Source organism: Gallus gallus, chromosome 1, assembly GCF_016699485.2.
Source record: "Gallus gallus isolate bGalGal1 chromosome 1, bGalGal1.mat.broiler.GRCg7b, whole genome shotgun sequence".
Lineage (NCBI taxonomy): Eukaryota > Metazoa > Chordata > Aves > Galliformes > Phasianidae > Gallus > Gallus gallus.
Genome location: NC_052532.1, coordinates 113,000,298 through 113,026,446, shown reverse-complemented (window position 1 = coordinate 113,026,446; position 26,149 = coordinate 113,000,298). Strand labels below are relative to the sequence as shown.

At 40.0% G+C, this 26,149-nt stretch overlaps 1 protein-coding gene across 2 annotated transcripts; it reads left to right on the top strand.

Moving 5' to 3' along the window:
- The first annotated feature begins 289 nt into the window (after nucleotides 1-289).
- Nucleotides 290-26,149, top strand: OTC (ornithine carbamoyltransferase). 2 transcript variants are annotated; one of them, XM_040653459.1, is made up of 11 exons: nucleotides 290-756; nucleotides 861-963; nucleotides 3,554-3,692; nucleotides 4,393-4,474; nucleotides 9,765-9,852; nucleotides 14,708-14,861; nucleotides 21,525-21,647; nucleotides 22,317-22,370; nucleotides 22,474-22,623; nucleotides 23,609-23,746; nucleotides 25,954-26,149. In XM_040653459.1, the coding sequence occupies exons 2-11, from the start codon at nucleotides 887-889 to the stop codon at nucleotides 26,011-26,013; spliced, it is 1,065 nt and encodes a 354-aa protein (XP_040509393.1). In that variant the 5' UTR covers nucleotides 290-756; nucleotides 861-886; the 3' UTR covers nucleotides 26,014-26,149. The 2 variants fall into 2 exon arrangements, with proteins under 2 accessions (XP_040509393.1, NP_990241.2); NM_204910.2 differs by lacking the exon at nucleotides 290-756 and having other exon boundaries at nucleotides 799-963.

Here is a 26,149-nt window from a genome sequence, read left to right as displayed (position 1 = left end):
GTGAAGGTATCCGCATTGCTGGTGAAGGGCTGAGCTTTGGAGATGAACTTCTGGATGAAGAGCTGGATGCAAGTCAGCAGGAACAGCCTCAGACTGTCAGCAAAGACCAGGCTGTGCATGTTGCAGTTCCTCACATTGGCCACCACAATCATAGAACCATACAATCATTAAGGTTGGAGAAGACCTCTAAGATCACCTACCTAGTCCAGCCATCAACCCATCCCCACCATGCCCACTGCCCATGGCCCTCAGTGCCACATCCACACTGTTCTTAAACACTTCCAGGGATGGTGACTCCACCACCTCCCTGGTCAGCCTGTGCCACTGCCTCACTGCTCTTTTGGAGAAGAAATTGTTCCTAATATACAAATTGAAACTCCCCTGGCACAATGTGAAGCCATTCACTTTTGTCCTATCACTGTTACCTGGGAGAAGAGGCTGACCTCCACCTCACTGCATCCTCTTTCCAACTCCAACTCCTCCAACTTCCAGGGACCCTCATGGTCCTGGCCCCCAACACCAATCTGCTCTGCTCTTGCTGTTCTATGACGATTCTTTCACCTTTTTCTCCTAGGACAAATATTTCACCAACAGGAAATTGCTGCAAAATGATATTGACACAGTGGTAATATGATGATCTGACACAGAAGAGCACAAACTGAGAGTTGTGTAATGGACCCTGTGAAGAGTCTTTATCTGTAGAATTCGACCAAAGAAAGATTCTGTTTCGGCCCCAGCCAGGCTCGGCCCACACTGGTAAAATCAAGTATAAGATTGTCCTTTGCACTCCACTTGTTTGCACGGCAGCACAACTCATTATCTGCTCCATCCAACTTCATTTCTGTAAACTCTATCTACAGGACTGAGAGAAAAGGTGTGCAAGAAGATGCTTTTTAATTTGAAGAACTTATACCGTATTACGAAATTAACACAGAACAGCAAGCATCTGCCACGACATTTTTGGTAAGCTTATCCTTTAGTTTTGTCTGGCATTTAGTGACATTTAATCAGAAAGCTGGAGACAAAAGCAATTTAGTTTTGTGAAGGAGTGACAGTTTCAGATAAAGGTTTCTGCTAGAATTTGGAGTGCCCTTTTTTTCCTTCTGAGGCAGCAAGTGCTGAGACTGGAGGATTTTTCCTTTTAACGCTTGTGAAATCGTATTAATTCTTTCCATGGGATTTAGCTGCACCAAATGAATGTTTCTTCTTGAGTTCAGTGTACGCTGCAGGTACTGCAGTTGATACGTATCTGAATAAAGTATGGAAAATCCTGATGTATTTAAGCAGTTTTTATGACAAGTAGTGGGAGTGGATTATTTCCTTGAAGCTACAAGGTGAATCTCAGTTTCAGTGTGTTTGCTTCAATTGCTTTGTTTCATTTGTTATTATTATTATTAATTATTATTATTTCTACTTAAACTTGAGTCATGCAGGAAAAGCATTACGTGACATAACATTCACAATTAACCACGGAGACTTGTCTATGTAACTTGATTTCTGATTCTTCAAGGGCATCAACTTGCCCATCCCTTGTGGCTTCAGATAAGCACCTATCTGACAATGTTTCTGAAAGACACCTCTAATTCTTGTGACATGTCAAGAATCAAATTAAGTTAAAGACTTGAAACCTAATTCTCCATTCACCTCTATTTTCATGTCGGTGTCAATAAGAATAGAATTAACGGCATTATGTAACAAATGATTAGTGTTAGAAAGCAATACACAGGAATTTAACGTACTCAGAAAGCCTAATATGCAGTGGCATTTTTATTCATCATTTCTACATTGCCTCAGATTAAAAAAAAAAAAAGTGTTTTCCAAGTTCTTTGATTTATCTGTGACAGTCTTAAGGAATTCCTGAAGATTGGGTGATAATTTTTTTGTGGATTTATGAATTTTCACTGCTGGCAACTGGTGCAAACTCTATCTGGTTGGTAGTGATGATAGAAAGGCAAGCATGGAAAACAACTGCAGTAAACTTAGATTTCAAATAAGAGAATCTAATTTACTAAGCTTTCTATATAGCATTGTTATATAATTCTTAGGGGTTTTTTTACACTATATGGTAGCATTGGTATAAGCTATCCATCATCACTGTCTTACAAATATTACAAGATAAGCACACTGTGGTTGATACTACAAGATAACCTAATATCTATCAGTCTATATGCTAGTAATCCAAAGTAATTTCTTTCCCTGGTCAGAATGAAATATGCCAACTACTTGACCTTGCATTTCTGCCTGTTATATTTTAACTTCAGTGTGTTGTCTCATGCCTCTTCTCTGGAATTTATTTGTCTACTTCTGCCTCTGTTTCTGAGGATGTGGACAAGGGAAGGGAACACATTTCCGAAGGTCATAGCAGTAAAACAGAATCACGATAGGAAAACAGAGATCAGAAAGGGATGCATAGTTCAGTGTTCTTGTAGCCTGACAAGAGCAGATCAGGTCAGCCATAATTTGCTTAGCCAGGTCTTGAAAATCTCCAAGGATGGTAGTTCCAAATCCTCTCAGAGTAACCAGTTTTAGTGCTTCGCTGTCTTCTCGTGCAGAAGTTAATGGGAGATGACAATGGGTAGGTGGTGTAATTGAGCTTGGCGTCAGCTTAAGAGCTTAAGAGGCAGCCACTGGGAAATACGGAACCAGTAGCTGCAGAACCAGCTGTTTGCATTGGTTTGTACTCCATTTCATCAGGCCAGTTTAAAAATGCTGCCTTTTAAAAAATATGGTAAGCTTGCACCCATCCAAAACTCTAGCAAGAATGCATTGCAAAGTGTGCTACGCTAAGGATGGCTGTTGGTACGGTGCAAAAGAAGGCGCTAATCTGTCACTTTATCAGTTATCTTAAGCCCGTGGAAACATGAGCTTGGACTCAACTGCTTTATTAATACACCTCATCTAAAATAACATAAATTATACTCTGGGTGATCATCAACATCTCATTTCATATGATTCTAAAGTCATAAATCTAGTTGGAGGCGCTGTGCACTCCTTGAGTGAATACTGCGAGTGCTCTGAATGTCTCTGGTGTGACAGGAGAAGGGCCAGAACACATGGCAACACTGGTTTTATGATTTGGTTATCCTCTTTCCAGGTCCCTTGAGTAACCAAGAAACATGTATGGGACTGTCATCATTTTTGTACGTGCGAGTGGAATGTGGTCTGTGTCCTACGCATCCACAAAGCACTTGCTCATGTTCTGTACCTCAAAGGGCAGTTTGTAGTCTACTTATATGCAATTTCACCAGACCCTGTGTGGCTACGCATTTGGCTTTGTTTGATTAAGCAGCACACAGTCAAGCCATACACTCATTGGAAGGCTTATAGTACAATCACTTCTACTGTGATCAATATACTGCACTGTGGCATGTCGTGCCAGCATGACCGTGAAAGTTATCGAAAACAGTTAAAGCAGTCCATCAAGCTGATCCAGCTGGGTCAAATGAGGGGAATGGGAGAGATTTCAGCTGCTTACTTATTGGCTTTTGCATGAGTACAATTTCATGTCAGATGCCAAAAACGTTTTGGTTTTTTTTTTTCTCTTTTTCCACAGCCGTGGGCCACCAAATCAAATGAATGTTTGTCTGAAAGGTCGTGACCTCCTTACTCTACAGAACTACACAGCAGATGAACTGAAGTATTTGCTATGGGTGGCCTCAGATTTGAAACAAAGGATAAAGGACAAAGGAGAGGTAAAATGCTTTAACTGATATTTAAGTCACTCAGATGTTGAAGTAAATATTGTTCTGAAAGATATTGGGAATCAGCAGTTTAGCTGGCTTTCTCTAAATATAATCACTGTAACTCTTAAATCCTGTATACCATGTACTGTGGTCATGATTTAGGGGGAAATATTTGTGATAGGTGGACAGTTGGACTGGATGATCTTAGAGATCTTTTCCAACCTTGGTGATTCTATGATTCTATAGTACAAAACAAAGAACCTTTCTGTAAAACGTTCAGAGGTATTCTTTGAATACTACAGAGGAGTACAGAAATGAAAAAGTTAAACAGCTTTGCAGAGCTAACTGCCTGTTATTGGCCAACCCCAGCCATTTACATGTGGTGTATATGCACTGCTAAATGTAGGAAATAGAAAGCAGTTATCTGTTCTGCGTAGGAATGAGATTAGCATCAGAGTTCTCCTTAATGCTAGTTCAAATTGTCTGCCAAACTACAGTGATTTTTTGTCATTAGAATTAGTTATTTCACTTTAATCTTTTTCATTGTTAGTTCTCCTTGAAAAAGTTGAAATGAAGTCATGGATTAAAGAAAAAAAAAAAAAACAAGTGTAATTTTTCTAATGCTGAATTAATATGTGAAAGAAGTTCTTCACACTGGAAATCATGTAACGACTATAACATTGAAATGCCTGCCATTCCTATTGTCCAGTATTTGCCTTTGATGCAAGGAAAATCCTTGGCCATGATTTTTGAGAAGAGAAGCACAAGAACAAGATTATCTGCAGAAACAGGTAAATTGGAGTGATACACATCTCCAAACTTGTGTTTCGGTAAGCATCACTAATTTAATCTTGTGCAACCTCTAATAAATGTCTTTCTAATGTATTATGCATTACCACTGTCACATTTCAGAGTATGTGTTTAGACTGGGAATCATAGAAGTGTCTCGACGCAAATTAGGGAAAAAAGAAATTTAACATGATTACCTACACAGGAAGATAACTTGATGGAAACTCCAGGGTGTTAACCTAATAAGATCAGAAGTGGAACACTATTCTTTTAGGATATAGTCTTACAAACAATAGGAAAACACGCATGTCTTTAATTACATGGAAGTTGCTCTGAACTCAATGAGACCACTGAAATAAATTATTCATGTGTTTGCATGGTACCAAGAAACCCGGGAATAGCTATGGATTGGTGACTGTCTTAAGGGTACATTTTTACTCATCGGGGAAGGAGAAGCTTCTCCCTGGTTAAGTGGCAGAAAACTTCTTGAATATTCACCTTTTTTTTACAAGATGTAAGGGAAAAAGTAAAATCAATCAATCAATCAATCAATAAAGCAAGGAAGAGGCAGATAGGCCATCTGCAAGCATTTCTGAATTTGCTTTCAAATCCTCTGACTCAGTCTGCTGATCCTGGTCTTTATACAGACTTGTTGTTCCTTTCCATTTTCTCGAGATAAAGCAGCACTTACGAATGTGTTTCTATCTTGCATTCTCTCTTTGTTAGGGCAACCCACCTCTTAATACTGGAGTTTTTAGGCCAGTTTCCAGTTGCCTGCCATATTCCTACACGGGCAGGTACACATGAATTCTCTGAATCTGCTTATCCTTCTTGCTTCTGTATTCAGAGGCAAGCACATTTAGTCCTTGGTTTCGAAGGCTTATGGAAGGGGGAAGCTCAGGAAAGTTCAAATGAATAAACTTAAGGATGGGAGTTAGTGCACGTAAATTCATCCAAGAAGGATTAATCTCTAATAAAATAAAACCAATTTGTTTCTGAGCGAGAGTGCTCACAAGGGAGTTCAATGCAGCTTAACTCCTGTACATTAACTTCACACCTCCAGTTATTTGGTATTAAGTACTCTAAGCCTAAGGCTTGTTTCAAAGGCAGACTCAAGATTTTTATGTACGTGGAAACGCTATATATTTCAGCTGCTTTTTAATATACACAAATTCTGCCTTGGAATTTATAACTCAAAACAAATGTGGGGTCACACATGTTCCTTTTAGCTGAATAAGCTAATTTCGTGCCAATTTTCTAACGTCTGGGGAAAGTGTACATTGAAGCAGATTGGTGTGTTTGCTTATAGAATACAGGAGTCATCTCACATTGCATTTCCCAAGAGTTGCACCTTCCAGACCTTGAAACAGGTCACTTGTGGGACACAGCTCTGGTGATCAGATTGATGTGAACAAGCTCTGCAGCTCTCAGGAGCAATTAGATAAAAATCAATGTATTCCATTTTAAAGGAGACTGGAAAAGTGCTGGTTACAACATCTGCTCTGTGCAGTGCCTAGGAGATTGCTGCCGCATATGAACACTGTGGAAGTCTCTTCCCAACTCCTGCCACATGATTACACAAATGCTGAATGCAGACAGGAGGTAACCAGGTAGAAACAGAAATGGAACGATGCAGGTAGAGAAGCTCTGTGTATCTTCTTTCCTCGTGTACCAAAATACAGAAGATTCTGACAGGTTTACAGAAGTTCACAGCCACTGGCTTCTGCAGAATTACTTCCAGCTCACTCTTCTTACCACAGGGATGAGGGGAAGAAGAAATCCTTGCCTGAATGCTACTGCCACAGAAATAATTGTATGGTATCACATGGCAGGAATAAAGAGTATGTTTTATTTTCCTTGGAATTACCGGTGTTATTTAGTTTGCCCATATTGCAGAGGGGCAAGAGCACTCTTTTAGCTTACTCTCCCCTTAAAAACATTTAAACATTTAAATATACATAAACATTTAAAAATGTTTATGATGTTTTAGGTTTTTTGCTTAAGGATTGCTCCTGTATTTGCCTATAAGTGTTCTTTGTTACCATTCTAAATAAAAAGATACTTATAGGTTATACATCATGGCAAGCAGCGAGGAAAATAAAAAATCCAAATCCAGATATACTGAAATATGAAACAAGATCCTTTCTTTGAGTTTGAGAAGATGGGTGTGTATGCATATGTCCTGGTGATGGCAAAGCAACCCCATAATTGTGTATACAATGTGCGAAATAGAGGATTCGCTTTGGCCTGCTCACCCAACGTACCAGAGACAGACTGGAGTAGTGATTTAACTCAGATCTGTATAACCACCAGAACTCATGTCCTAAATAAAAGAGTTTGCATACATGGGATAAATAATGGGCCACAGCCTGAGACATAAAACTGTCCATTTATTAAAAAAACAAAAACAAAAACAAAAAACAACCAAAAAACTATCAGGAGTGAAAGCTGTGGTAATGAGATAGTAATCTATCCTGTCTCTCCAGTATGAATTGTCCAATACAGTTTGCTGAAGATACCAGGGTTGATACGAACACTTAGCGTGTGGCTTTGGGAATCACCAGATTGTGACAACTAAGAGGATTACATCTTCCAGTTTAAGGCTGCACTCCAGCATGCGCTAATTTGCTGAGCAGGTGCCTGCATGTTTTTAGAAGTCACCAGCTATTTTCTTTATACTGATAATCTGGATGAAAGAATCTAAAACACAGATTCTCCTCCTGTAACTGTACACAAAACTAGAGCACAGGCTCCTGTATTTCCAGATGGGAAGTTTTGGATGGAAGTACATTCCCAGGCCCTGCATGGATGGCCAGTTCATGAGCAGAAACTCAACACATTAAGACCTTGCTATGTACACAGACTCAAGGCGGTAGCTCCAAGTAGGCTGCCTGACATCTTGCAGTACTGAATAAATGGCCAGATTCCTCTTCTTCTGCCTGGACATCACTTACAGAAAAACAGAATGTGTCCATGGGAGTCTGCCCAGAGTGTGAAGCACCGATTGAAGCATCCATATTTAGAAGCCTGAAGTGAAGAGGTGCTGTCTTGTGTGGAACTTCATGATATAAATCACTGACATAATCACATAGAACTTTGAAAATAAAAAGCATACAAAGTCTGGCAGGAAATGTTACAACAAATGACTATTCATCCTTTAAATCTTGACTTTAAAAAGATATTGGCTGTAATGTCAAGGCACCAGTGTGTATACACATTCCCATCAATGCAGTGTTTGTGGCAAAGCTGCAGAGAGGAGGTGAAAATATCTAGGGAAACCTCAATATTTTTCCTGTCATGATACGAAAAGGCTTCTGAAAAACCAGGAAAGAAGGGTGATTCAATCAGCATATTGGTTGTGGTTTTTAAAATAGTATTATTACAATAAGAATCTCAGAATCACAGAATCATAGAATGGCCTGGGTTGAAAAGGACCACAACGATCATCCAGTTTCAACCTCCTTGCTATGTGCAGGGTCGCCAACCACCAGACCAGGCTGCCCAGAGCCACATCCAGCCTGGCCTTGAATGCCTCCAGGGATGGGGCATCCACAACCTCCTTGGGCAACCTGTTCCAGTGCGTCACCACCCTCTGGGTGAAAAACTTCTTCCATCTTTGAAGTTCGCTGAATCTGAATCCAGTCTTTCTGTGACTTGGGACAATCTCTGATGATGAAAAAGGGAAAGTAAGAGCAGGCCCACTCACAATGTACCCAATGTATACATTGTTTGGATGGAGCAGAGAATTGCCCTTCAGGTGGAGTTTGGACCATCATTTTTTTTTAATCCTACTTTTAGGGAAACAGAGGCGGTCAAAAGGCAATGAACTGGCAGTATTATTTTTACCTGCTTCATTTTAAAGACAGGCCGAACTGATCCAAAGTGGAGCACCTCACCCCAACCCTGGAGCCTGCACAGAATTGAATGCGATAAGGGCTGCTCTGTGCCCGGGGCCCAGCAGCAGGGCCCACACCTCCAGCCTGAGCTTCACTGCTTGGCGTTAGCTCTGAAAGGCTCCAATGTTCCTTACTGGTTTGATCATTCTTTGAAGGGCAGCTGCAGGATCAGCTTTTTAATTTTTGAGGGGCCTTTATCAACGTGTTGGTTGAAGCTGCGCTCCTCGCGATGCCTGCAGTGCCATCTAATGGCTGCAACCGGCCCTAGCAGCTATTAATTTTCTTTTTGCTCTTTTGCCCCCTTCTTAACAGCAGGAAATTTGTTAGCACCACATCCCCGAGTGCACAGTAAATGCCTTACAGGGCTACCTACAGCCCAGTTCAAATCCTCTGCTTCATACTTTCCCAGGTGTGGAATCCATTGCTAAACCATTTGTGAAAGTTCATAAAACAATCCCCTCATGCCTCATCCTCCCAGTATTTGGACACGATGGACATTACACAGAGTTTTAGTGGAGGGAGGCTTTACACTTAAACCAGACTAAGGCAGGGAGACTCTAGTGTGGTGAACAAAAGATCTTTGCCTCTCTGTTTGTGTCAGCTGGCTGCTTGCGTTAGATTTCTTGTGGAGGTGCAACAGAAATAAGGCAGGACAGAACCTGAGATTTGCCTTTAGTGTGAAGCCTGTCTGTCCAAAATACCCATCAGGCAACTTTTAAGTTGCCCCAAATGTTTTATATTCTTAAATGGCGCTCAGATCCTTCCCTGGTTTCTTGTTCAAGAATGTATTTCATTTTCGAGACCTAATCCATTTGGTATATTGACTCACCTTACAATTTCCTTTCTGTTGCAGGGTAAAAGGATACTGACAGTGCCTGAGATCATTCCATCTTTCTCTGACACGCTGTAGTTTTTAATACTCTCGGTCATTTGTGACCAGGCTTAAGGTTGTTACGATGTGTGTGGAAACTTGGGGTCTTCTATCTGAGTGAATATCCTTGACGCATCTTCGCAAGGATGTGGAATTAGACTTAATGACTCAGATGGTCCTCTGCAGTTCTATGACACCAAGTCTGTTAATGTAAATGTTGTAGAAATTCAGCATGATAAATGGGTTACCTTACTTAGCAGGGAGCCATGGTGATGCTTTCAACAATATGTAGTCTTGCAGCTTGAATGGCTGTTCCTATTAACAGAGATCACAATTCATGCCTAAGTATTTCAGCAAAGCATTGCATTTGAGTGGTTTTGTCCTATTTATTTGCATCTCGTGGTGTCAGTCTTCAAGCATTTGAAACATTTGGATGCCCTGCTGAGTTTTATTGCATGAAAATTATTTTGAGTCTTGGTTGTAGGTGCTTGTGCTTAATTTCCTTTTTATTTGTTCTCCTTGCAGGATTTGCTCTCCTTGGAGGACATTCTTCCTTCCTTACAAAACAAGACATTCACCTGGGCACTAATGAGAGTCTCACAGATACAGCAAGGTTGGTAAGATGTTGCTTAACCGATTGCTACGTACTCAGTAGATGCTTGAGGAAATAGTTGATCAGTCTGAAAGCTGTCTTGAAGATTCTTAAAAGATAATATTTTCCTTATGGAAAATGTTAGAAAGCACTCCAAATTTCTTAGATATTTACAGGTCAGCTCACAGAATTTGTAGCTCTGTACACCATCATTCTATCCATTCTAGTTCTTTAAAACGCCTCTCAGCAATAAATATTTTTATTGAATTTTGATTATGGAGTGACAGTGAGAGTGACAGTCACACAAACAGACAAATCTCAGTAGAATAACTCCATTGATGATGGCATTGATAACAGCATGTATCTTCTAAGATGACTAGAATCTTTTTGTTTTGTTGGAATGGGTAGCTAGCAGCCTATCCTCATTGTTACAGCAGGGAAGAACTTTCCTCAAAGTAGGCATAACATGAGGCTATCATTTGCAGGTGCTCTTGATGTATTTCACAGCCCTCCACATATTAAAGACTCAGCCAGACAGTGTAGCGTGCTGCTTCCTAGGAATCCTTATTGCAGCCTGAGTCTCTCAGGCTCAGCTGTTGAAAAGTTAGAAGTGTCTGAAAGGTCATTTTTTCTCCGGTGAAAGATATACAGCGTCAGGTTTGTCAGGCTCAAGTCAAAATATGCAGTCAGCCAGCTGAGGTTCCATTGCTGCTCCTGCATATAACACTTTTCACAGACATTACTGGGAGAGACCAAGAACTGTGTTGCTCTTCTTTCTCTCATGAAACACAAGGAAAATGTAAGAAAAATATAAAACATTGGAACATTTTAAGTTCCATTTTCATGCCTTTAACTACTGAAGTGGAGGACATATGGGCATTGATGGTAGAAACTCAAAAAACTTCAGTCTCTTGGAGCTTCAAGGAAGGCGGCCTGAATGAATCCACGCGTCTTCACAGAAGTAATGGTGGAAACTTCTAAAGGAACTTTATTGCCCGAATCAGCTCATACTTATACAGAAATACAGGTACACACGGCAACTTATAATTGGTTAGCACACAGAAATCACACATCTTGCTTGCTAGCTATCGGTACAGCATTAATCATCACACGGCTTTTTTTTCACTGGTCTTCGCATTCCACTGTCTTGATCTCTTCCCAGGCTAGCTGCCCCCCAATCTTAACTGAAGCCTCAGTTTTTCTTCCTGCTTTGACAGCTTCAAGGTCTCATAGCCTGGGTTGTGCTCATAGCACTCGAGCTCACAAACTCTTGCTCCCTGAGCCACCCTCCTACAGGAGCTTAAAAATGCTGACTTCCTGTTAGATACATTACACTGCCAATACCAAAATAAGCTGCAACTGTAGCATCCAGATGTTTCAGAGGAAGTGTGTCCCATTTCCTTGTTTCAGTAACTACATGTTTAAAAATGATTGAAAAACCATGGAAACTCGTGAGCCTACAAAGGGCCCACAGTTAAACAGAGTCTGAACCCAATGTGTTCACCTTGACAGTTCAGCAGAGCTCATAGACAGCCAGGGGATTGAAATACATCCCTTCCAAAGAAATTCTTTATATGTCATGACATATTGCCCCATTTTAAGCAGAATAGCTACAGCTTCATCAAAGCGTCTCATTCAAAAGCTTCAGAGCATCCCAGCATCCCAGCTACAACTCCATTGGTAGGACAGCTGCAGGATTTTTCCAGTCAAACATATATAATCCTTACTGTTAAAGACAGATGGAAAATATATTAAAGGTATTTCCCCCAAAGTGATGTAGATAAGTATACTCTCTCAACTTTCCATGCAAGCTGTCACCCGAAATTCTCTGGCACAGCTTCGTCTTCCATCTCAAGCTTCTTTTAAGACCCTGACCTGGGGATTTTGCTTCTCTGCTGAATCTCATCACTTGCGTCCTGCAGTGGAATGAAGGCTTTCCAAAGTCATTACAGAGCCCCACGTGCTCTGCTTCACTCCTGCTCTCGTTAGAAGAATTATTGTTGACTTTGCATAATCAAGACTGAGTAGTTTACCCAAAATAACAATCTGTTATTAATTCCTTGGCTTTTCATGTGAATGAAGGGTGACATACCAACCTTGTTCAGTTAAGGTGAGAATGATAAAAGAATGCTTGTAGTAAACCCAGAGAGTGTTTCAAATACCTATGGTTTTGTGTCTAGGCCTCTGAAGGCCTTAGAAGTACTTAAGATAGAGACTTAAAGCAAAGGACACACAGGTTTATAAAAGTCCTCAGTTTTTGTCCTAATTGCTGCAGGTAAGAGTTGAAAGCATTTCTCCTGCGAATATATTTTATTGACTTATTAGTTGGTCATAATACAGCTCTTTCATGCTTCACAAGACGTTTACATTTACACCAACACAGTAGCAATTACCACCCATTGAGGATCTTTTCAGTGCTGTTTAGCACATCTGATATCCTAGGTGAAATGAAATACCTGTAAGTATTGTATCTGTATTTTCCACTGTACAGAAATTCCATTGAGAAGTTCCACTGTGCACCATGATAGCTCAGTGGCCATAAGGTTCAGTACTGAAGAGCTCCTGGGATGATTTTACAAGTCCATGAGCATAATTAGGGGATGAACATCTGAATCTATGGGGATATGCCTCTTTACTACCATCAATCACAATGAAATAGCCTTTTCAGACAATTAAACCTTTTAAATTAATTCTTACTTTCAAAAATTACATAGAATACTCCAAACTCCAAATAGGAATATTCTACCCCAAATGAATGCAAATGCCCTAAAATCACAGTGCTGTGTTAAAAAAAAAAACAGAGACAACCACGCTGGAAGACCTTATCACCTTTATTTTTGAAATCCTTAACAAATATGGAGCAAAACTTCACAGCTTTTCTTGGTAGAAATAAAACTTACTTTGAAAAGATTCATATGCAGCATTCCAATGTACTCATATATTTCCAAGCTCTGGGATTTTGAAGTTTAAGTTTATAGGCTCTTGCATTTCGATCTTGCAAAATGAAAGAAAACAAAACACCAAAGACTTGTAGCTAGTAATAATACAAGAACCTTGATAGCTCCATCAAATCCATAGTCACCTGATAAGCCTCCCCCTCACCTTCCAAAGCTTCATCTTTTCTAAAGACTCTTTTTTAACCATATCTTCTTTTTTTTTTCCCTATACAATCCCAGCCGTACATGGTTTCCTTTAAATTTGATTGATTACAAGCAATTTCATGTCCTTAGATGAGGGTTTGATTTCTATCTGAGTTGAATTTGGCTTTGATTTTGCAAAGTATTAATTTACTTTCCACCTGGACTTCCTACTATAAGATATGACATCTAGAAATGCTGGCAGAAGGACAGTAAGAATTCAATAATATATTGCTGGTAAGAATCCAGTAATTCTAGTAGCTAGTAAAGTAAGAAGAAAAGCCATCAGTGTTCACTACTTGGACATCTTGAAATTCTTTATCTATCATGTGAGATAGGAGTCAGCTGACCTAACATCCTAAAAATGTCCAAGACAATTCTAATGTAATTACCTCTTTTTCTTGTCTGATGCAGGACTAAGTATACCTTGTTCAGTTAGCCACCTATTAGATGGTAACAACATTGGCCATGCATCTCATCTCTGATGTCTAGTTTAGGTTTTCCACAGTCACATCCTTCAAGCTAGAATAAACAACAATGACAGTACTTGTGAGCAAGGAAGAGAAATAGTCACACAAACAATCATTCCAATGGCTTATGTGCAGTACATACTTTGTTCAGTTTCTTCTTTTCACTCATGGCTGCTATCAGCAGTCTTCAGAGAAAGCTCTGCGTGGAATCTTGTAATGTTTTATAAGAGGTTGCTTGCATGAGGCATGTCTGATGTCAGTAGAAAAAAATTGTTACTGATTTACTCCATCAGGAAATTTGTGTGTGTAAAGGCCATGCCATTAACAGCCATTTTTTTTTCACAAGAGGAGATATCAGAATCCTGATACCACAGTGTTTTTTCACACTCTCCTATCCAGTCTCTTCCTTGTTTTGTTTTAAGGTCCTATTAGAGATTACATTAAAGCACACAAAATGGTACTTCAAAGTCATGCTTCAGGGCCTGATTAAAACAGAAATGCAGAGAAATTCAGAGCCCCTATCCATATTTAATTTATCTAAAGAATTCAGGGCACACTAAGTATGCCATGCTAATCCACCATGCTAATCTCTGAGTCTGTCACACTGTGGCAAATAAGGCTAAAGCCAGAGTGTCACAGTGACTCCTGCCTGCCCCTACCCATATTTTCAAACTCAGACATTGAATTTCAAACTCAGACATTACTGTAATTCTGAGACCATGTGTGTCAGTGTGCAGCTGTGTAGACAGGAGAAAGGACAGGCTGGTATTGTCAGCTTTCTATCTTCATTAAGATCAGTAAGTAATTGTGGTAATCTAACACAAATCTGTAGTCCTAATCCTCACAAAGGTCAAGCTATCATACAGAGATGTTCTCAGAACATCTTTTCCTTTAGTGAAAGACTCAAGAAATGTTATCCAAAGTTATCAAATTCTTCAAATATTACAGTATTGCACAATCTCTTATCTTAGTTCATTTACCTTAGCATTTATTGATGTTATATCTGTAGCTACAATCAAAAGCTAAGAAGAAACAGCAGGAGCCTTCATTTGCTTGCCATAGTTTCTTAATAAGTAAAACTGCTTACTTTTTAGCAGCTTGTTAAATATCTGCATTTAAGTGTGTTATGCGGGCATCATAAATAATTCAGACAGCTGAACATTTCTGATTCATTACCACATTTCATTAATATTTATATGCTGCATACTGAGGGGTGCACTGGGGATGTATTTATTATGTTTGACTTGGATATTTTCTGCCATCCCCCAGGGTGCTGTCCAGCATGACAAATGCAATCTTGGCTCGAGTTTATAAGCATAATGATCTGGACCTAATGACGAAAGAAGCCACGATCCCAGTAATCAATGGATTGTCTGATTTATACCATCCTCTCCAGATTTTAGCTGATTACCTAACTCTTCAGGTACCAATATCATTCCTTCTTAATAACACTGGAAAAATGGGGTTCAAAACTATTTAGTGGTACGTTTTTTTAAGTGGTAATTACATGACACTTGTTATTTAAAGAGATCTTTATCCAGGAATATAATTAAGATCCTGCTTAATTTAAAACAATTACTTAGCTCTATCAACTGTAGTGGGACTGAAGTTAAGCATAAAATTAAGTACTTCATTGGAATTAGGCTGCAATTCAGAAAATTTGCAGGCAGGGTTACGTACAAAGATAAAGGCAAGATGCTGGCTCAACTGATGCCAATGGGAATTTTGTCACTGGCTCTAAAAAACTCAGTTGTTCTCTCTTGATTCTGCCCTAACCCATGAACACCTTAAAAGGAATCGTTATCCATATATTAGGAAATTGGTCAAACAAATGCTTTTCAAAAAGCCAGTTAATGCTACAAGTACAAATCCCTAATTCCCTAAATCAGGCTCTTAAACCTATTTAACCTTTACTCACATCAAAGAATAGATAATAAAGATCGTATTCTTAGTTCTAATCTAATAATACGTTGGTTTTACAGTAGCATTTTACATACAGATAGCATTTTAGACATAGAATGCCAGATGCTTCTCTGTGAATGAAAGGACTATGGTGCATTATAATCAATCCTCATTGCACCCTGCAACTTCCTGAAGGGAGGTTGTGATGAGGAGGGGTTTGGCCTCTTCTCCCAGGCAACAAAAAGGACCCGAGGAAATGGCCACAAGTTGTGCCAGAGGAGGTTTAGGTTAGATGTAAGGAAAGACTTTTTCTCTCAGAGTGGTCAGGCACTGCAATGGCCTGCCCAGGAAGGTGGTGGGGTTGCTGTCCCTGGCAGTGTTCAAGAGGCATCTGGATGAGGGGCTATGAGATAGGTTTTAGTGGCTTGTGGTAGCAATGCTAATGGGAGGACGGTTGGACTAGATGATCTTGTAGGTCCTTTCCAACCTTGTGATTCTATGATTCCATCAAAGAACTAGCTTATTAAAAAAGGTTCGTGTACTACAGGGCTGGTTAACAATTTGGTGAACTCTTGTGACCTTGTTTAGTTTCTGAATGAATAAAAATCACACTGGTTGAAAAAAAGGACAGTTGGGATAATTTTGTGATTCATTCAGCTGTGTTTCTCAGCTCTGCTATGCGACATTTGGTATGTGGAAAAGATCTTATGATAGAAATAACAAGTTATTCATGCCTTAAACTGTGAATATGGAAACATTCATACGATTAGAGAAAATTACTTTTTGTTACTTTGATTCATGTTTTTCTTACAATTTTCAATACTAAAAATGAAGAGACCAGCAAAAAACAGTGAAATTGAGACTAAAATGCCTTGTATCCCTCAGGGTATGGTACATCTTGGAGATCCTATTAAGCCAACTTCAGTGAGCTGTTCCAACTATGTAAGATGGTAAAACATAATGAGAAATTCATCATCAAACACCATACATCGTCTTTTTATTTAAACATTGTGTGCAACTATAAAGCAGGTGTACATTATGGCTGTGTTGTGGGAGGTTTCAATCTTACCTTGCTTATTAGCATTTGTGCCTTGGTTATTAGCATTTACCCCTTGGTTATTAGCATTTTCACCATTATGAATAGCAGATTTCACTCATAATCATGACTTATAATCTACATAACTACTGATGTCTCTGCCTATAAACCTAGTTTCATCCTACATAGCTCCATGCTACTGACTGCGGCACCAAAGTACCCCAACTCTAGTCAATGAAAAGAGGCTGCTGAGCATCTCAATTACCCTCCAGGGATGGATCTCTTTCTCCACTGATCTTTCTCCACCGATCAACAGGGAGAAAACTGTTGAGACTAGCAGAATGAGTAGATGCCCTGTGATAATCATCCTCTGCTTCTCTGTTGTGTCTCTGAATGGGGCAGCTGCGATAGAAATCCAGGTGAACATATCCCCGCAAGCTGGATTTTCCCTTGGTTTAAATACCCAAGGTGGCAGCAGCAGCAGTGGCTGTCCTTATTGCATCAAACACTGAAGAAGGAGTCTTTGGACAGCGTTTCTGCCTATTTGAGATGATATGGAAACAGAAGTTTATCAGCTGGTGCTCAAACAAAAGAACATCCAACGTGGCCGGGGATCATGATGAACTAAGCATTTGCAGACATATATCTCGAGGAGTGATTTAGCTTTTGGCCTTGCCATCATGTTCTTTAGCTCATGGCAAGAGATCTCTAGAGGACAACTGCATGGCTACCTCACTTTGCTGAGGGCATGCTGCACTGCTGGCTTAGGATCTGCTTTTCACCCTCACTTCATTACCCAGGAAGGAGAGGAGAGGAGAGGGGAGGCAGGCCCTCTCAGCAGCACACCACGGGTGCTGGCACTACATGCCAACTTCGCTCTTTTCTGCACAGCACACTGAGATGTAGACTGGTTTTACAGCCAGCTGCACACAGTAAAACAGCATTTCAGCCATATAATGAACGCTACCAGTTCACAGAAGCAGAATTAACACTTGAAGAAGCGGGATTCACGGGGTCTGGTTGTTACTTACGCAATCAAACCTCTCGTGTGATTCTCTACGGGGTAGAATGATGTTATCTGAGCACAACCTGCAAGAAGATTAATATGAGGATGTTGAATAGTATCGCTGATTCTTTAAATCAGTTCAAAGTTCACATATAACATTTGGACTGCTTTTCTGTGATGCAAAGGTAATTTATTTGATTTATGCACACATGCAAAATGCAATAGTGACACAGACTGATAGCCCTGAATTTACATGCAACTGCAGAATGTATGCAGCTTATTTCTCTCAAAAATCTCTTCCTTATCTTTGTAAATACTTTCCTGCCTGGATCTGGCCCCTCTGTGCTATCAGTACCAAATGTAATTTTTTCTCTTCTTTATTATCCCCCTGTACTTCTTACTGGAGCTCTACATGCATGCTGACCCTTCTCATGTTTAGCACATTTTTATTCTTCTGTTTCCTAAGCCTTATTATTTTTGCCACACGCCTTCTAGAATTCTAGAGATGCTTTCCTTACCATACCTCTTACTTTCTTTCTAAAAATTTAGGTTGTGCTGAGTTTGCTCTTGAGTTATAGACCACTAGAAATGGCTGTGAACATTTTGCGACCTGACTGGGAGAGCGTGGGGATGTGGCTTTTAAAGCCTGTGAGTTGATGTGCTGCTGCTGTGCACCTGGAGAGTCATTTTATGCCTGTGACTGTGCTGAAGGGGTGAACTGGCTGCTTCGTGATCCTGCCCGCAGCCACTCTGTCTCCTGGGCAGAACCTGTGACTCACAATTTCTGTTCTGTGAAGCTTGGCTGGCATGCAGCATCACATAGTTTGTATTCTGGGGACACACCGTGCATTGACATTGATTCAATTGATATTAATGCCACTGGCCAAATCAGCTAACTTGTAGCTGAATGCAGGACAGCCAGACTGGTAATTAGAGTGGATCTATATGCCACTAGCTTTTATGTCACTGGTCTGAAGGGAAATTTCTTTTTCAGAAAGAAATGGTTGGCATGGAGAAATATTTAACATAATAAGTACATCAATGGTTCCTTTTAAAATACTGTCAGAATTTGCAGCGTTAGCCAGTTTGAAGAAAGATACCATATATTCTCAGCCTTTCCTCCAACTGTAACACGAAGAGCTCTAGTTAATGGAGTTTTCAAATTCATCACCATTATCATCATAATTATTCTAACAATTAGGAATCCCAACTAAGATCCAGACTGATCCTCTAGAGTATGCTGTGCCAAACACTGAGGTAAGAATATGTAAGACAAATGATACAGCATCTGCCTTCAGCTCAGTTTGAGAGCCAGTAGACCTGGCCCCATTTTTCATTCAGTGGATCATACATGTATCCCAAAGGGCTAAAGCTCTGACAAGCTTTCCATTTAAAATTTTGACAGATTATTGATTCATCATTCAAAAGCTTGTTTTAATTGAGGGTTGTTATGACTGCTGAAGCCAAATGTTGCAGAGATAACTTAAAATATTGTCAGTTTCAGCCCAGCTGGAAGCAATTCCAGGTAGAGTCAGACATGAAAGTCTCTCATTAATTAAACTAGTCTTCTCTAAATATACAACAGTGAGCATGCTTATTTTTACCACATGGTTTGATACACTGATATACTTCAACTGTGGTTAAGAACAGAATGAAACACAATAGAATAAGCGTGAGAGTGAGAAAACTGACTGTAAAATGGACTTTAATTATTTAGCAGGGATTTTCCTGGAGATTAACAAAAACAAGTTTTGTTCCACTGCAGCAACAGTCACCAGCTTGCCAAAGAGGCATTCATAAGGGAGTGGAGCTGTAGGATTTCTAAGTATTTCTCTGTGGCTTTACTAGAAGTCCAAAGTCAGGTCCCAGATATGAGGAGAAACTGTAGAACGCCCAAGCAGGTAAAATGCCTATATCGAGATAACACAGTTTGGAAAAACTGGGGAGTGATGCAAGGGTAAAAGCACCTTCAGAAGGTCAGGTGATCTGAGTGTATTGTATAGATCATGGCTTAACCTGGATCATTACGGTCATGGCAAAACTCTTAACAGGATTTCCTCTGTGCGGTTGAACGAGTCTATACTATAAAGTAGAAAACCAAAAAGTATGTCTCATATACAGCAGGTTTTATATTGCCTTAAAGCTTCCTGGTTTAAGGCAATACAATTATTTCATCTTTCTCACGTTCTCGGTAGCTGGGGATGTATGCAATATAGGATGTGTGCTCTGAGGATGAACACCACAGTCACAGTCACAGTGAGCTGACTTTAAATGAAGAGGTTGGAATTGCAGCATCAGTGTACAGTGGCAGCACAGAGCTTAGCACAGGATGTAAAACAGGCTCCGCTAGCACACACACAGCTTGATTCTGCCTAGGCTATGACTTTCTCCATTAGCTAAACATCTTCATTACGATTAGCTCAGCTATGCCCACTCTGTGTAGCAGTCACTGCAGTTGTAGATTTGCAGTTTGCAGTACGGATTTTGAGGGTTGATACACAGACATCTTCAGTTCTTCATGTTTCACCCACAACAGCAAGTAGTTTGGGAAAAACAGAGAAAAGTATTTAATATGCATTGTGCTTCTTTTAATTCAGGGTAGCAGCTGGTAATAAGGTGGAGGTTATTTAAAATAGCCATATATTTGTGACTCACTACTCAGTGCTTTGAGCATTACAGGCTGTGATGTCTATTTTTAAATAGTGAGATCAAAAGAACTGAGGGTTGTCTCATTTGCTCTTGGCTGTGGGTTTGTGTCTCAGCTATCGCTAACCCCCAGCTGGAAACAACTCCTTAAACAAATGCCTTACTTTGGCCTTCTCCTAGCAGCATCGCTGATAGGAGATGTGGAAAGATTTTGAAAGATTCGTGATGACTTGCAGAGCTGTTACGCTATCACAACTTCCATGTCCACAAGGTCTTGCTTTGCTCTCCTAGGAATGCCCTTGCATCACAGCTCTGCCCATCAGCCTATTGCTGTCTAACAACCTGCAAATGAGAAAACCCTATCGTTTTACCATACAGTAGTTTTAGCTGTTAGAATGCAGGCAGCACAGGACTCAGATGTAGATCTCAACTAAATGTAATGTCATTAAATATTTCACATGCTACTATTTTTGACTCGCTACTGTGCCTACCGGCAGAATCGACAGCAAGTTTGCCCTGGAACAACTTCACCACTATTTGTTTAGGAGAAGCTGCTGCCAGGAGAGGGGAGTGCAGTTCCAGCCCTTTTCTTGTTCAGCCATTTGGCGTCTTTGCTGAGTGTCTGCAAGGTAGCCTGTCAGTACAGCTCTGCAGTGTGGATGCTTATCCCAACTGACAGTCATTGAGCCATGCCACACAAAGTGCTGAAACACCGTCTGGCTTCCAGTTCATACAAGGCAATGGTTTCATGGCCCAGTTTTGAACTAAGAATAAAAGGCTCTCCATCATGCCTTCAGTCTTTCAAGTTGAGATGGAATAGTACAGAGCAGGCATACAGAAGTATTTGGTTATATCCTCACAATTTTTCTGATGTTAACTTAAGTACATGTAAACATGCATATTCAGAACAAGCCCTACTGAAAGGCTTTAAATCGTTCTAGTCTGGAAATACGAGCTGACGTTACTCTTGGTACCCTTTAAGCTTTATCCATTGGTGACTGAGAGCCAGAGTAGCTACATGTGTACAGGCTGTGAGTGCCATTAGACAAAACTACAGTTGACACTGTAGTGCTGTTTCAGGTGAGGGTAATATACACACTCTAAAGATCATTGTGTTCCTTGGCTGTACAGCTGAGAGCAAACCCCTGAATTTCTAATGTTCACCAATATTTATGAGCACTAAGCCTATACCACTTCAGTGCTGAATTTACTGCTGTGCCTCCTAGCCTGGGCCTCACCATACAGCGTACATGTCAATGTGCTCTTCATCAGAGAAAGCTGCAACACTTCTTCTAAGACATGGGGAGCATTCCCTCACTGGCCATCGTGTGTGTGTAGCAAGTTCAATTAAAGCTATTGTCCTATATTAACAGCAGCTAGCATTGAAACAATCAGTTTTAGCACCAGATCAATTTGACCAACCACTCCTCCCCGTGGCATCACCTTGCTCTGTTCTCCTAGAACATAACACCGGGAATGTGTGATTCTTTTGGCAGGAACACTATGGTGGTCTGAACAGGCTCACCATCGCCTGGATTGGGGATGGAAACAATGTCCTCCACTCCATCATGACAAGTGCTGCAAAGCTGGGAATGCATCTCCGCATTGCAACTCCCAAGGTATAAAAGCTGCATGCATGGAGAAAGGAGGGTGAACTTCACCTTTCCCATCTCAGCCAGCTTGATCCTTCCCAAGGGCCTCAGCTAGCAGTGCTTGCATCTCGAGTATCAGCTTGCAGAACTAAGGTTCAGAATCACGATTCAGATGTTTTGATGCAAAACAGGAGTAATTCTGACTCCAACTGCAGAAGGACTGAGGGGAATTCTTGGCTGTACTGTAAGTTGCAGAGGATGATCATTCAATTTGAGAAAATATTACAAAGGCACCAAAATCTCCTTCCTGCCACAAATGTGAGAGCCATTTCAGGCTGATGGAAGTCTTGCGTCTTGGTTCAGATTGATGGTGCAGCTTTTTAGAATGCTGCATTATAATGCAATATAGAATATAAAACAACGAATTGGTTTAGAGCAAAAAATTAAAAGATGTATAGGCATTATATTCTGTAGCCACTGAAATATATTTTCCTTCCATTATCAGGATAACATCCACCAGTTTATCTCCAAAATAAACTTGCAATGAAGTCTAATTAATTTCCCGAAGGTTTACAGTGCTGAAAGACAGTCTCTTCTGACAGAAAATGTTTCAATCAGTATATTCCTAATTAGTGTTAATGGTCATTAAAGATCTTATACACGTTCCATGGCGTAATCTATCATCTCTTTTGGCAGGGCTTTGAACCAGACCTCAGAATAACAAAAGTAACTGAGCAGTACTCCAAAGAGGTATGAGCCCAATAAACAGCCTGGCATGGTAGTTTAAATAGTTTATTATTGCTATAATAGAAGCTTCATGATTTCCTGATCTTCTTTATTTTATTCACATTAGTATGGTACCAGGTTGCTTCTCACCACAGATCCTTTGGAAGCCGCAAACGGTGCCAACGTCTTAGTTACGGATACATGGATAAGCATGGGGCAAGAAGAGGAAAAGAGAAGAAGACTGAAGGCTTTTCAAGGTTATCAGATTACGATGCAGGTAAAAATTCAGATTTCATTTTTGCTTCATCCTGTTACAGATTCGTAAGAATCAACATCAGCAAAACGTGGGTTTGGTATTTCTTTGAAGGGAGCTGCAGAAAAACCACATGCAAACACCACTTCGGCCTGAAAACTCACAAAAATAACAAAGTTAACTTGTATACATCACCTGTCTTAGCCTCTCTCAGAGCTTCCCAATGAGGTGTAACTCCAGAACACGACCAGGGCAGGTGGGCTAATCCTTTACTTCTTTCCTGTTTGGCGTCAGAAAAGATTCCTTGTATTTTATTTACCTGGGCGGCATTTCAGGCAATGCTGTGTATATCTGCCAGTGTATAAAGCACTGAATACGTATGTTTAAAAATCGTCTCACTGAAATGCTTATCAGAGCAAAAGCAGAGAAAATGTAAAGTCATAAATCATCCAAGACAAAAAGGACATTTTCCTTGCTGATAGAATTACTGGTTTAACTGACTGTATTTTAACAGAAGTTCATAAAATGCTATTAATGAGTATGTCTCTGAACTGGCTTAAAACTTCATTGTTCATTGATATTAGATCACTGTGTTATGAGGAACAATACCAAAAGCAAAAAAAATCACAGCCTTTTAAATCATAGTTTAATGTGCTCGCGTTGAAATTATCAATAGTATTACATTGTTGTATGGCACTTGAATATAAATCGCACTTTATTGATCCAGTCAGTCGCTAGGGTTTTTACTTCCTACTACGGGAGCAAGAGAAATAGGAGTAAAAACGTGGCTTTTGTGAAGTCAGCACTGAACTCTCACCGACTTAAAAGGGGATTTTCCCCTCTTATTCACGGATGAGCAGGTCTTATGAAGTCAGCAGAATTATTCCGAGTTCATCATCAAAGTCACTACAGTGGAAGCCGATATAAAATTTGTTAACTCTTTTACCAGCTAAAGGTTTCATTAATTACTAGCATATTTCTTTAATTTTTTATTCTTCTTGATCTACAGACTGTGAAATCTGCTGCGTCCAACTGGACGTTTTTACATTGCTTACCCAGAAAACCCGAAGAAGTTGATGATGAAGTATTTTATTCCCCGAGATCACTGGTTTTCCAGGAGGCAGAAAACAGAAAATGGACAATTATGGTAAAAAAACAATAATAAAAAAGGAAGCTAATATTATTTAGAGGTTAGGGCCAGCTTCTGTTCTGCCTTACACTACAGACTTGCAGTCAGTATGGTCCCTCAATAAACCATAAATATGAGCACATAAGTTTTGAAAGCACCCCACGGTACATCACAGTTTTGATTATAGGCGACATACATTTGTAGCACAAATACTTCTGGACACAAATATGACCTATTTCAATAACAATCTGCAGCTGTTTGTTCCAGTTTTTATCACTAAGGCAAACCTGCAGTATGAACTGAATTTTATTATTATTGTTTTTTGTATTTGAATTGCTGGGTTTACACTTACGATGAACTTAGCTGCTCCATTTTAAAGCATGTTAAATGCTGAGGTCCCAGGGACTGGACATACAAACAGCAGTTTCCCAAGCACTTAGAGCAAATAGTGCCAGAGATTCTGCAGCATTCTCTCAAGCAAAACTGCCACTGAAAACAATGGCAACTTTCCCTGATGAAGCACTGCAGGAGCAAAGCTCTGAAGGACCCTGCAAACCTACAGTGTGGGTGACACTGTGTGATCCATGGGAACCACGAGAGTACACTTGACATTTAACATAAGCCATAACTTTTTTCACGGCATTCCTGGAATGTCAGAAAACCACTTCCAGATCTCAGTAGCCTGTTATTTATTGTTGGCTTTAGAACCATCGTGTTGACAAAAGCTAGTGAAAGCTTTGAGATGAAAAAAAAAAAACAAAACAGAAATGGCACAATCATAGCTCTCAGCTGAACTCTGCATGTGCTCCAAGTGAATAAGGAGCTGAGATTACATATACCAAAAACTCAGATTTTGGACGCAGTTAAAATTATTGACAATTTTTTCTTAGAATCTGTGCATGATTTTTAGTCTTAAAATTATGAGAAGTGCTCATATATATATGCATATAATTTTACAATGTTTAATTGCCCTGAAACACTAAAAAACAAAACAAACAAAAACCACTTTTACTTTGGGTTCAAGCTACACGTTTTGTTTGGGTAAGGGAAGTGTCACAATTATAGAATCACAGAACCATTAAGGTTGGAAAAGACCTCTAAGACCACCTAGTCCAACCACCAACCCATCATCACAGTGCTCACTGACCATGTCCTTCAATGCCACTAAAACACATCACTCACTTGTATTTTATCAAGCTAAAAAAAAAAACCAAACCCAAAATGTATGGGCTTTGTATATATATTATTTTCTACCCATTTCAGCTCACCTAGCAAACTGAAAAAGGAATTATTTGCTCAGCTGTAATTCCAAACCAGGCCGAGTGCAGCCATGAAATGGGTGGCAATGGGGACTGCACAGTTGTGTTCCATCCCCACTGTGTGCCTGGATCTACCTGTCACACTGAGCAGTGCCGATGGGACACGAAAGACCCCCTGGAGGGCCCTTGTAAATCCAGTTCTGGGCCAAAAGAACGACTTATAGTCAGACATGGCTGTGAAATCATAACAGCGTGAGCCAGGTAACACCTTGTCAAAACCGAGCCAGCACAGCAGCTTGTGGTGTATGCAGGTATGAGGAGCACAACAAAGCTTCTTCATCACTGCTTTATTTACCCGATGCTCCCATTTCTCATTTCATGGCCATATGAAAGGTTTGTTGGAATATATACTGGATATGAGGGGGAAAGCAGGAGGAGTGCATGACACACTGTTAACTTCAGTGAGGATTTTCCATGTTTTAGTGCAAAAAGTATAGCTAAACTGAGATAAATTTCCAAGTCCTTATTCAGGTATGGCTGTTGCTGATGCTAATGGAAGTTTTGCTGAAATATGCAAGCAAACACACGTGTTTTTGGGGTACCTACTTCATTTCCTAGTAGCTTCATTTCCTTGTAGCTGAGGATACAAGATAGCATAACAAAAAGGCCTCAGCTTTTGCTCTAAGTGTGCTTTGTCTGAATTTCTGCTTGGCCATCCATTAATACATTTTGTCTGCACTGAGAAAACCTATCAGCTGCAATACAGAACATCCTAAGTGATTTTCAGCTCTCTCCCGATTCCTCATCAGAAATTCTAGCAAATAAATCTAAGCGTGCACTTCTTGTCAGGCCAATAATTCTCAACACAAAACTCCAGAGCTAGAAAATATTTTTTTCCCTTATTTATTTTTATGGAATATCTGTTTCCAACGTGATTGCATTTTTTCTCCTTTCTTCCTCCTCTAGGCTGTCATGGTTTCCCTGCTGACAGATTACTCACCACAGCTACAAATGCCTACATTTTGATGCTTGGATCCCAGCCAAGAAAAAAAATATTCCTCATTGGCAGAATATTCTGGTCTGCGTATACATCGATCTTCTTCAGAAAGGATCAAGGCAACGAATGATTCTTTAATAAAATTGTAGGGCTAGCTTTGCTGAA

Excerpts from the sequence above, each read along its gene's own strand:
- OTC (XM_040653459.1), top strand. The coding sequence starts at position 887 with ATGCTTTTTAATTTGAAGAACTTATACCGTATTACGAAATTAACACAG. Across the intron at positions 9,853-14,707 it reads AGTCTCACAGATACAGCAAG|GGTGCTGTCCAGCATGACAA; the intron begins GTTGGTAAGATG and ends GCCATCCCCCAG. Across the intron at positions 14,862-21,524 it reads CTGATTACCTAACTCTTCAG|GAACACTATGGTGGTCTGAA; the intron begins GTACCAATATCA and ends TTCTTTTGGCAG.